The sequence below is a fragment of the Tachypleus tridentatus genome, chromosome 10, assembly GCF_004210375.1.
Source record: "Tachypleus tridentatus isolate NWPU-2018 chromosome 10, ASM421037v1, whole genome shotgun sequence".
NCBI classification, from domain to species: Eukaryota; Metazoa; Arthropoda; class Merostomata; order Xiphosura; family Limulidae; genus Tachypleus; species Tachypleus tridentatus.
In genome coordinates, this window is record NC_134834.1 from 9,186,616 (window position 1) to 9,199,087 (window position 12,472).

Genomic DNA, 12,472 nt, shown 5'->3' on the forward strand with positions numbered 1-12,472 from the left:
ATAGCAGTAAGAGTCACAACACTTAGGTAATGTTTCAGTACATGTGTAAACTAAACATTGTTGACTGATAGCAGTAAGAGTCACAACACTTAGATAATGTTTCAGTACATGTTTAAACTAAACATTCTTGACTGATAGCAGTAAGAGTCACAACACTTAGATAATGTTTCAGTACATGTTTAAACTAAACATTGTTGACTGATAGCAGTAGGAGTCACAACACTTAGATAATGTTTCAGTACATGTTTAAACTAAACATTGTTGACTGATAGCAGTAAGAGTCACAACACTTAGATAATGTTTCAGTACATGTTTAAACTAAACATTGTTGACTGATAGCAGTAAGAGTCACAACACTTAGATAAAGTTTCAGTACATATTTAAACTAAACATTGTTGACTGATAGCAATAAGAGTCACAACACTTAGATAATGTTTCAGTACATGTTTAAACTAAACATTGTTGACTGATAGCAGTAGGAGTCACAACACTTAGGTAATGTTTCAGTACATGTGTAAACTAAACATTGTTGACTGATAGCAGTAAGAGTCACAACACATAGGTAATGTTTCAGTACATGTTTAAACTAAACGTTGTTGACTGATAGCAGTAAGAGTCACAACACTTAGGTAATGTTTCAGTACATGTTTAAACTAAACATTGTTGACTGATAGCAGTAAGAGTCACAACACTTAGGTAATGTTTCAGTACATATTTAAACTAAACATTGTTGACTGATAGCAGTAAGAGTCACAACACTTAGATAATGTTTCAGTACATGTTTAAACTAAACATTGTTGACTGATAGCAGTAAGAGTCACAACACTTAGATAATGTTTCAGTACATGTTTAAACTAAACATTGTTGACTGATAGCAGTAAGAGTCACAACACTTAGATAATGTTTCAGTACATGTTTAAACTAAACATTGTTGACTGATAGCAGTAAGAGTCACAACACTTAGATAAAGTTTCAGTACATGTTTAAACTAAACATTGTTGACTGATAGCAGTAAGAGTCACAACACTTAGATAATGTTTCAGTACATGTTTAAACTAAACATTGTTGACTGATAGCAGTAAGAGTCACAACACTTAGATAATGTTTCAGTACATGTTTAAACTAAACATTGTTGACTGATAGCAGTAAGAGTCACAACACTTAGATAATGTTTCAGTACATGTTTAAACTAAACATTGTTGACTGATAGCAGTAAGAGTCACAACACTTAGATAATGTTTCAGTACATGTTTAAACTAAACATTGTTGACTGATAGCAGTAAGAGTCACAACACTTAGATAGGTAATGTTTCAGTACATGTTTAAACTAAACATTGTTGACTGATAGCAATAAGAGTCACAACACTTAGATAATGTTTCAGTACATGTTTAAACTAAACATTGTTGACTGATAGCAGTAAGAGTCACAACACTTAGGTAATGTTTCAGTACATGTTTAAACTAAACATTGTTGACTGATAGCAGTAAGAGTCACAACACTTAGGTAATGTTTCAGTACATGTTTAAACTAAACATTGTTGACTGATAGCAGTAAGAGTCACAACACTTAGGTAATGTTTCAGTACATGTTTAAACTAAACATTGTTGACTGATAGCAGTAGGAGTCACAACACTACATGTTTAAACTAAACATTGTTGACTGATAGCAGTAAGAGTCACAACACTTAGGTAATGTTTCAGTACATGTTTAAACTAAACATTGTTGACTTAGATAATGTTTCAGTACATGTTTAAACTAAACATTGTTGACTGATAGCAGTAAGAGTCACAACACTTAGATAATGTTTCAGTACATGTTTAAACTAAACATTGTTGACTGATAGCAGTAAGAGAGTCACAACACTTAGATAATGTTTCAGTACATGTTTAAACTAAACATTGTTGACTGATAGCAGTAAGAGTCACAACACTTAGATAATGTTTCAGTACATGTTTAAACTAAACTTAGATAATGTTTCAGTACATGTTTAAACTAAACATTGTTGACTGATAGCAGTAAGAGTCACAACACTTAGATAATGTTTCAGTACATGTTTAAACTAAACATTGTTGACTGATAGCAGTAAGAGTCACAACACTTAGATAATGTTTCAGTACATGTTTAAACTAAACATTGTTGACTGATAGCAGTAAGAGTCACAACACTTAGATAATGTTTCAGTACATGTTTAAACTAAACATTGTTGACTGATAGCAGTAAGAGTCACAACACTTAGGTAATGTTTCAGTACATGTTTAAACTAAACATTGTTGACTGATAGCAGTAAGAGTCACAACACTTAGGTAATGTTTCAGTACATGTTTAAACTAAACATTGTTGACTGATAGCAGTAGGAGTCACAACACTTAGGTAATGTTTCAGTACATGTTTAAACTAAACATTGTTGACTGATAGCAGTAAGAGTCACAACACTTAGGTAATGTTTCAGTACATGTTTAAACTAAACATTGTTGACTGATAGCAGTAAGAGTCACAACACTTAGGTAATGTTTCAGTACATGTTTAAACTAAACATTGTTGACTGATAGCAGTAGGAGTCACAACACTTAGGTAATGTTTCAGTACATGTTTAAACTAAACATTGTTGACTGATAGCAGTAAGAGTCACAACACTTAGGTAATGTTTCAGTACATGTTTAAACTAAACATTGTTGACTGATAGCAGTAAGAGTCACAACACTTAGGTAATGTTTCAGTACATGTTTAAACTAAACATTGTTGACTGATAGCAGTAAGAGTCACAACACTTAGATAATGTTTCAGTACATGTTTAAACTAAACATTGTTGACTGATAGCAGTAAGAGTCACAACACATAGGTAATGTTTCAGTACATGTTTAAACTAAACATTGTTGACTGATAGCAGTAAGAGTCACAACACTTAGATAATGTTTCAGTACATGTTTAAACTAAACATTGTTGACTGATAGCAGTAAGAGTCACAACACTTAGATAATGTTTCAGTACATGTTTAAACTAAACATTGTTGACTGATAGCAGTAAGAGTCACAACACTTAGATAATGTTTCAGTACATGTTTAAACTAAACATTGTTGACTGATAGCAGTAAGAGTCACAACACATAGGTAATGTTTCAGTACATGTTTAAACTAAACATTGTTGACTGATAGTTTAAACTAAACATTGTTGAGATAAGAGTCACAACACTTAGATAATGTTTCAGTACATGTTTAAACTAAACATTGTTGACTGATAGCAGTAAGAGTCACAACACTTAGATAATGTTTCAGTACATGTTTAAACTAAACATTGTTGACTGATAGCAGTAAGAGTCACAACTCTCAGATAATGTTTCAGTACATGTTGAAACTAAACATTGTTGACTGATAGCAGTAGGAGTCACAACACTTAGGTAATGTTTCAGTACATGTTTAAACTAAACATTGTTGACTGATAGCAGTAAGAGTCACAACACTTAGGTAATGTTTCAGTACATGTTTAAACTAAACATTGTTGACTGATAGCAGTAGGAGTCACAACACTTAGGTAATGTTTCAGTACATGTTTAAACTAAACATTGTTGACTGATAGCAGTAAGAGTCACAACACTTAGATAATGTTTCAGTACATGTTTAAACTAAACATTGTTGACTGATAGCATAAGAGTCAGAACACTAAAAATTTAATATAATTCTTAGTGAGTTTTTTTTTGCAATTACAGGGGGATCGTCTTGTCGTTGGTGGTGTACACTTCTTTAGGTAAGTGTAAGGTTGCATTCTTTTCTGTTGTTCTCGTTCTGAAGTTAATCACATTTACATTAAATAAATATCTTTAGTTGTTTACGTAATTCAACAGATCTTAATTATTTTGTTTTGTGTTTTTGCTGACTGGTTTCTTGCTACCCATTAAAATGTGTTAATTGTGTTTTGTTACAGACTTAATAACCCATGCCAGTCAGGGATACTTAATGGCACATCTTCCAAAGAACCAGTGAAGGATTACTTGTTTGCTCGTGATGAGCTTTTACAAGCACAAGAAACAAGGTAAAAATAAAGATATCAACATGTTTCCTTGTTGTAGTTTACAAAGAAAGACATCGACATGTTTCCTTGTTGTAGTTTACAAAGAAAGACATTGACGTGTTTCCTTGTTGTAGTTTACAAAGAAAGACATTGACATGTTTCCTTGTTGTAGTTTACAAAGAAAGACATTGACATGTTTCCTTGTTGTAGTTTACAAAGAAAGACATTGACATGTTTCCTTGTTGTAGTTTACAAAGAAAGACATTGACATGTTTCCTTGTTGTAGTTTACAAAGAAAGACATTGACGTGTGTCCTTGTTGTAGTTTACAAAGAAAGACATTGACGTGTGTCCTTGGTGTTGTTTACAAAGAAAGACATTGACGTGTGTCCTTGTTGTAGTTTACAAAGAAAGACATTGACGTGTGTCCTTGGTGTTGTTTACAAAGAAAGACATTGACATGTTTCCTTGGTGTAGTTTACAAAGAAACATATATCTGCTCAGTCTCTAATATCTGTACTGAAAGTGTGATTATAATTTAAGTCATATGGTTAGATTGGTTACCTGAAGTATTTGTGGTATGGTTAGATTGGTTACCTTAACCATGAGTCCTATGGTTAGATTGAGTACATCCTTAACAACACTCACCTCTCATTTCATCTACAGACTGAAACAAGAAGTGTTCAAAGCTAGAGACCAAGCTCGAACTGAAATGTTAACCCAGCTACAAGGCCTGAAGGAAGAAGCTGAGCTGGAACTTGACATACAACGATCAAATTATGAAGATCAGATACGTGACTTAAACATCGCTCTAGTGAGTTAACTAGTTTCTATGATTAAAACATGTTTTACCTACCTATGGATTCCTAAATGTTTAATTTAAAAGACATAATCATGAACTTGTTGTCACTGGAAATATAAGAATTGTCTCCATGTTGGTTAGAGTATTAACTAACTTATGTTTAAACTAAATGGTGTAATATATTTTACAAGTCTCTTCAGTTTAGATTGTATAGATAAGATTAATAAAAATATAAATAAAATGTATTATGTTTTCTGTACAGAATAGTATACATGTGTGAGGATAGTCTGGTGAGACAGGTGAGAACAGTAGTGTGTGAGGTTAGTCTTGTGAGAACAGTAGTGTGTGAGGTTAGTCTGGTGAGAACAGTAGTGTGTGAGGTTAGTCTGGTGAGAACAGTAGTGTGTGACGTTAGTCTGGTGAGAACAGCAGTGTGTGACGTTAGTCTGGTGAGAACAGCAGTGTGTGACGTTAGTCTGGTGAGAACAGTAGTGTGTGAGGTTAGTCTGGTGAGAACAGCAGTGTGTGACGTTAGTCTGGTGAGAACAGTAGCGTGTGAGGTTAGTCTGGTGAGAACAGCAGTGTGTGACGTTAGTCTGGTGAGAACAGCAGTGTGTGACGTTAGTCTGGTGAGAACAGCAGTGTGTGACGTTAGTCTGGTGAGAACAGTAGTGTGTGAGGTTAGTCTGGTGAGAACAGTAACGTGTGAGGTTAGTCTGGTGAGAACAGTAACGTGTGAGGTTAGTCTGGTGAGAACAGTAACGTGTGAGGTTAGTCTGGTGAGAACAGTAACGTGTGAGGTTAGTCTGGTGAGAACAGTAACGTGTGAGGTCAGTCTGGTGAGAACAGTAACGTGTGAAGTGAGTCTGGTGAGAACAGTAGTGTGTATGTATGAAAGTCAGTGACTAATTACATGTATACTTCAGTCTTTACTGGTGTACAAGTTACATTGAGTTTTGTGAAATACACAAATAAAGGTTTTATTTTATTGCTCTACGTAACTTATTCTTTTATTGGTTTTGATTTTAATTCTCTTTACGGTTACACATATTTCATACTGAGGTATTTCTGTGGTTACTTCTCAATTTTAGAAAGAAAAAGAAACAAAGCTTCAGGAAGCAGAAAAGAAGAAACTGATGGTAAGAATAATAGATTATTGAAGTAGTTGATGGTAAGAATAATAGATTAGTGAAGTAGTTGATGGTAAGAATCATAGATTAGTGAAGTAGTTGATGGTAAGAATAATAGATTAGTGAAGTAGTTGATGGTAAGAATAATAGATTGAAGTAGTTGATGGTAAGAATAATAGATTATTGAAGTAGTTAATGGTAAGAATAATAGATTAGTGAAGTAGTTGATGGTAAGAATAATAGATTAGTGAAGTAGTTGATGGTAAGAATAATAGATTATTGAAGTAGTTGATGGTAAGAATAATAGATTATTGAAGTAGTTGATGGTAAGAATCATAGATTATTGAAGTAGTTGATGGTAAGAATCATAGATTAGTGAAGTAGTTGATGGTAAGAATCATAGATTAGTGAAGTAGTTGATGGTAAGAATCATAGATTAGTGAAGTAGTTGATGGTAAGAATCATAGATTAGTGAAGTAGTTGATGGTAAGAATCATAGATTAGTGAAGTAGTTGATGGTAAGAATCATAGATTAGTGAAGTAGTTGATGGTAAGAATCATAGATTAGTGAAGTAGTTGATGGTAAGAATCATAGATTAGTGAAGTAGTTGATGGTAAGAATAATAGATTAGTGAAGTAGTTGATGGTAAGAATAATAGATTATTGAAGTAGTTGATGGTAAGAATAATAGATTATTGAAGTAGTTGATGGTAAGAATCATAGATTGTTGAAGTAGTTGATGGTAAGAATCATAGATTGTTGAAGTAGTTGATGGTAAGAATAATAGATTGTTGAAGTAGTTGATGGTAAGAATAATAGATTGTTGAAGTAGTTGATGGCAAGAATAATAGATTGTTGAAGTAGTTGATGGTAAGAATAATAGATTATTGAAGTAGTTGATGGTAAGAATCATAGATTGTTGAAGTAGTTGATGGTAAGAATAATAGATTGTTGAAGTAGTTGATGGTAAGAATAATAGATTGTTGAAGTAGTTGATGGTAAGAATAATAGATTGTTGAAGTAGTTGATGGTAAGAATAATAGATTGTTGAAGTAGTTGATGGTAAGAATAATAGATTATTGAAGTAGTTGATGGTAAGAATAATAGATTATTGAAGTAGTTGATGGTAAGAATCATAGATTATTGAAGTAGCTGATGGTAAGAATCATAGATTATTGAAGTAGCTGATGGTAAGAATAATAGATTATTGAAGTAGCTGATGGTAAGAATCATAGATTATTGAAGTAGCTGATGGTAAGAATCATAGATTATTGAAGTAGCTGATGGTAAGAATCATAGATTATTGAAGTAGTCGATGGTAAGAATAATAGATTATTGAAGTAGTTGATGGTAAGAATCATAGATTATTGAAGTAGTTGATGGTAAGAATCATAGATTATTGAAGTAGCTGATGGTAAGAATCATAGATTATTGAAGTAGCTGATGGTAAGAATAATAGATTATTGAAGTAGCTGATGGTAAGAATCATAGATTATTGAAGTAGCTGATGGTAAGAATCATAGATTATTGAAGTAGCTGATGGTAAGAATCATGAAGTAGTCGATGGTAAGAATAATAGATTAGTGAAGTAGTCGATGGTAAGAATCATAGATTAGTGAAGTAGTCGATGGTAAGAATCATAGATTAGTGAAGTAGTCGATGGTAAGAATCATAGATTGTTGAAGTAGTCGATGGTAAGAATCATAGACTGTTGAAGTAGTCGATGGTAAGAATAATAGATTATTGAAGTAGTTGATGGTAAGAATCATAGATTATTGAAGTAGTTGATGGTAAGAATCATAGATTATTGAAGTAGCTGATGGTAAGAATCATAGATTATTGAAGTAGCTGATGGTAAGAATCATAGATTATTGAAGTAGCTGATGGTAAGAATCATAGATTATTGAAGTAGCTGATGGTAAGAATAATAGATTGTTGAAGTAGTTGATGGTAAGAATAATAGATTATTGAAGTAGTTGATGGTAAGAATCATAGATTAGTGAAGTAGTCGATGGTAAGAATCATAGATTGTTGAAGTAGTCGATGGTAAGAATCATAGACTGTTGAAGTAGTTGATGGTAAGAATAATAGATTATTGAAGTAGTCGATGGTAAGAATAATAGATTATTGAAGTAGTTGATGGTAAGAATAATAGATTATTGAAGTAGTTGATGGTAAGAATCATAGATTATTGAAGTAGCTGATGGTAAGAATCATAGATTATTGAAGTAGCTGATGGTAAGAATCATAGATTATTGAAGTAGCTGATGGTAAGAATAATAGATTATTGAAGTAGCTGATGGTAAGAATCATAGATTATTGAAGTAGCTGATGGTAAGAATCATAGATTATTGAAGTAGCTGATGGTAAGAATAATAGATTGTTGAAGTAGTTGATGGTAAGAATAATAGATTATTGAAGTAGTTGATGGTAAGAATAATAGATTATTGAAGTAGTTGATGGTAAGAATCATAGATTATTGAAGTAGCTGATGGTAAGAATCATAGATTATTGAAGTAGCTGATGGTAAGAATAATAGATTGTTGAAGTAGTCGATGGTAAGAATAATAGATTATTGAAGTAGCTGATGGTAAGAATCATAGATTATTGAAGTAGCTGATGGTAAGAATCATAGATTATTGAAGTAGCTGATGGTAAGAATCATAGATTATTGAAGTAGTCGATGGTAAGAATAATAGATTAGTGAAGTAGTCGATGGTAAGAATCATAGATTATTGAAGTAGCTGATGGTAAGAATCATAGATTATTGAAGTAGTCGATGGTAAGAATAATAGATTATTGAAGTAGCTGATGGTAAGAATCATAGATTATTGAAGTAGCTGATGGTAAGAATCATAGATTATTGAAGTAGCTGATGGTAAGAATCATAGATTATTGAAGTAGTCGATGGTAAGAATAATAGATTAGTGAAGTAGTCGATGGTAAGAATCATAGATTAGTGAAGTAGTCGATGGATGAAGTAGTCGATGGTAAGAATCATAGACTGTTGAAGTAGTCGATGGTAAGAATCATAGATTAGTGAAGTAGTCGATGGTAAGAATCATAGATTATTGAAGTAGTCGATGGTAAGAATAATAGATTAGTGAAGTAGTCGATGGTAAGAATCATAGATTATTGAAGTAGTTGATGGTAAGAATAATAGATTAGTGAAGTAGTCGATGGTAAGAATCATAGATTAGTGAAGTAGTCGATGGTAAGAATCATAGATTAGTGAAGTAGTCGATGGTAAGAATCATAGATTGTTGAAGTAGTTGATGGTAAGAATCACAGATTATTGAAGTAGTCGATGGTAAGAATCATAGAATTGAAGTTGATGGTAAGAATCATAGACTGTTGAAGTAGTTGATGGTAAGAATCATAGACTGTTGAAGTAGTTGATGGTAAGAATCATAGATTAGTGAAGTAGTCGATGGTAAGAATCATAGATTGTTGAAGTAGTCGATGGTAAGAATCATAGATTGTTGAAGTAGTCGATGGTAAGAATCATAGACTGTTGAAGTAGTCGATGGTAAGAATAATATTGTTGAGTAGTTGATGGTAAGAATAATAGATTGTTGAAGTAGTCGATGGTAAGAATCATAGACTGTTGAAGTAGTCGATGGTAAGAATCATAGATTAGTGAAGTAGTCGATGGTAAGAATCATAGATTAGTGAAGTAGTTGATGGTAAGAATAATAGATTAGTGAAGTAGTCGATGGTAAGAATAATAGATTAGTGAAGTAGTCGATGGTAAGAATAATATTGTTGAGTAGTTGATGGTAAGAATAATAGATTATTGAAGTAGTTGATGGTAAGAATCATAGATTATTGAAGTAGTTGATGGTAAGAATCATGGATTGTTGAAGTAGTTGATGGTAAGAATCATAGACTGTTGAAGTAGTCGATGGTAAGAATCATAGATTAGTGAAGTAGTCGATGGTAAGAATCATAGATTAGTGAAGTAGTCGATGGTAAGAATAATAGATTAGTGAAGTAGTCGATGGTAAGAATAATAGATTAGTGAAGTAGTCGATGGTAAGAATAATAGATTAGTGAAGTAGTCGATGGTAAGAATAATAGATTATTGAAGTAGTTGATGGTAAGAATCATAGATTGTTGAAGTAGTTGATGGTAAGAATCATGGATTGTTGAAGTAGTTGATGGTAAGAATCATAGACTGTTGAAGTAGTCGATGGTAAGAATAATATTGTTGAAGTAGTTGATGGTAAGAATAATAGATTGTTGAAGTAGTCGATGGTAAGAATCATAGACTGTTGAAGTAGTCGATGGTAAGAATCATAGATTAGTGAAGTAGTCGATGGTAAGAATCATAGATTAGTGAAGTAGTTGATGGTAAGAATAATAGATTAGTGAAGTAGTCGATGGTAAGAATAATATTGTTGAGTAGTTGATGGTAAGAATAATAGATTATTGAAGTAGTTGATGGTAAGAATCATAGATTATTGAAGTAGCTGATGGTAAGAATCATGGATTATTGAAGTAGTTGATGGTAAGAATCATAGACTATTGAAGTAGTCGATGGTAAGAATCATAGATTAGTGAAGTAGTCGATGGTAAGAATCATAGACTGTTGAAGTAGTTGATGGTAAGAATCATAGACTGTTGAAGTAGTTGATGGTAAGAATCACAGATTATTGAAGTAGTCGATGGTAAGAATCATAGATTATTGAAGTAGTTGATGGTAAGAATCATAGACTGTTGAAGTAGTTGATGGTAAGAATCATAGACTGTTGAAGTAGTTGATGGTAAGAATCATAGATTAGTGAAGTAGTCGATGGTAAGAATCATAGATTGTTGAAGTAGTCGATGGTAAGAATCATAGATTGTTGAAGTAGTCGATGGTAAGAATCATAGACTGTTGAAGTAGTCGATGGTAAGAATAATATTGTTGAGTAGTTGATGGTAAGAATAATAGATTGTTGAAGTAGTCGATGGTAAGAATCATAGACTGTTGAAGTAGTCGATGGTAAGAATCATAGATTAGTGAAGTAGTCGATGGTAAGAATCATAGATTAGTGAAGTAGTTGATGGTAAGAATAATAGATTAGTGAAGTAGTCGATGGTAAGAATAATAGATTAGTGAAGTAGTCGATGGTAAGAATAATATTGTTGAGTAGTTGATGGTAAGAATAATAGATTATTGAAGTAGTTGATGGTAAGAATCATAGATTATTGAAGTAGTTGATGGTAAGAATCATGGATTGTTGAAGTAGTTGATGGTAAGAATCATAGACTGTTGAAGTAGTCGATGGTAAGAATCATAGATTAGTGAAGTAGTCGATGGTAAGAATCATAGATTAGTGAAGTAGTCGATGGTAAGAATAATAGATTAGTGAAGTAGTCGATGGTAAGAATAATAGATTAGTGAAGTAGTCGATGGTAAGAATAATAGATTAGTGAAGTAGTCGATGGTAAGAATAATAGATTAGTGAAGTAGTTGATGGTAAGAATCATAGATTGTTGAAGTAGTTGATGGTAAGAATCATGGATTGTTGAAGTAGTTGATGGTAAGAATCATAGACTGTTGAAGTAGTCGATGGTAAGAATAATATTGTTGAGTAGTTGATGGTAAGAATAATAGATTGTTGAAGTAGTCGATGGTAAGAATCATAGACTGTTGAAGTAGTCGATGGTAAGAATCATAGATTAGTGAAGTAGTCGATGGTAAGAATCATAGATTAGTGAAGTAGTTGATGGTAAGAATAATAGATTAGTGAAGTAGTCGATGGTAAGAATAATATTGTTGAGTAGTTGATGGTAAGAATAATAGATTATTGAAGTAGTTGATGGTAAGAATCATAGATTATTGAAGTAGTTGATGGTAAGAATCATGGATTGTTGAAGTAGTTGATGGTAAGAATCATAGACTGTTGAAGTAGTCGATGGTAAGAATCATAGATTAGTGAAGTAGTCGATGGTAAGAATCATAGACTGTTGAAGTAGTTGATGGTAAGAATCATAGACTGTTGAAGTAGTTGATGGTAAGAATCATAGATTAGTGAAGTAGTCGATGGTAAGAATCATAGATTGTTGAAGTAGTCGATGGTAAGAATCATAGATTGTTGAAGTAGTCGATGGTAAGAATCATAGACTGTTGAAGTAGTCGATGGTAAGAATAATATTGTTGAGTAGTTGATGGTAAGAATAATAGATTGTTGAAGTAGTCGATGGTAAGAATCATAGACTGTTGAAGTAGTCGATGGTAAGAATCATAGATTAGTGAAGTAGTCGATGGTAAGAATCATAGATTAGTGAAGTAGTTGATGGTAAGAATAATAGATTAGTGAAGTAGTCGATGGTAAGAATAATATTGTTGAGTAGTTGATGGTAAGAATAATAGATTATTGAAGTAGTTGATGGTAAGAATCATAGATTATTGAAGTAGTTGATGGTAAGAATCATGGATTGTTGAAGTAGTTGATGGTAAGAATCATAGACTGTTGAAGTAGTCGATGGTAAGAATCATAGATTAGTGAAGTAGTCGATGGTAAGAATCATAGATTAGTGAAGTAGT

The 12,472-nt window shown here is 32.4% G+C and overlaps 1 protein-coding gene across 1 annotated transcript in view; it reads left to right on the forward strand.

The window, feature by feature from the left end:
- The window catches only part of LOC143228729 (uncharacterized), a 101,784-nt gene that overhangs the window by 46,773 nt on the left and 42,539 nt on the right, over nucleotides 1–12,472 (forward strand). The window contains exons 16-19 of the mRNA XM_076460020.1: nucleotides 3,705–3,742; nucleotides 3,920–4,027; nucleotides 4,672–4,819; nucleotides 5,899–5,946. Coding sequence (XP_076316135.1) covers nucleotides 3,705–3,742; nucleotides 3,920–4,027; nucleotides 4,672–4,819; nucleotides 5,899–5,946 — 342 coding nt within the window. The remainder of the gene's footprint in view (nucleotides 1–3,704; nucleotides 3,743–3,919; nucleotides 4,028–4,671; nucleotides 4,820–5,898; nucleotides 5,947–12,472) is intronic.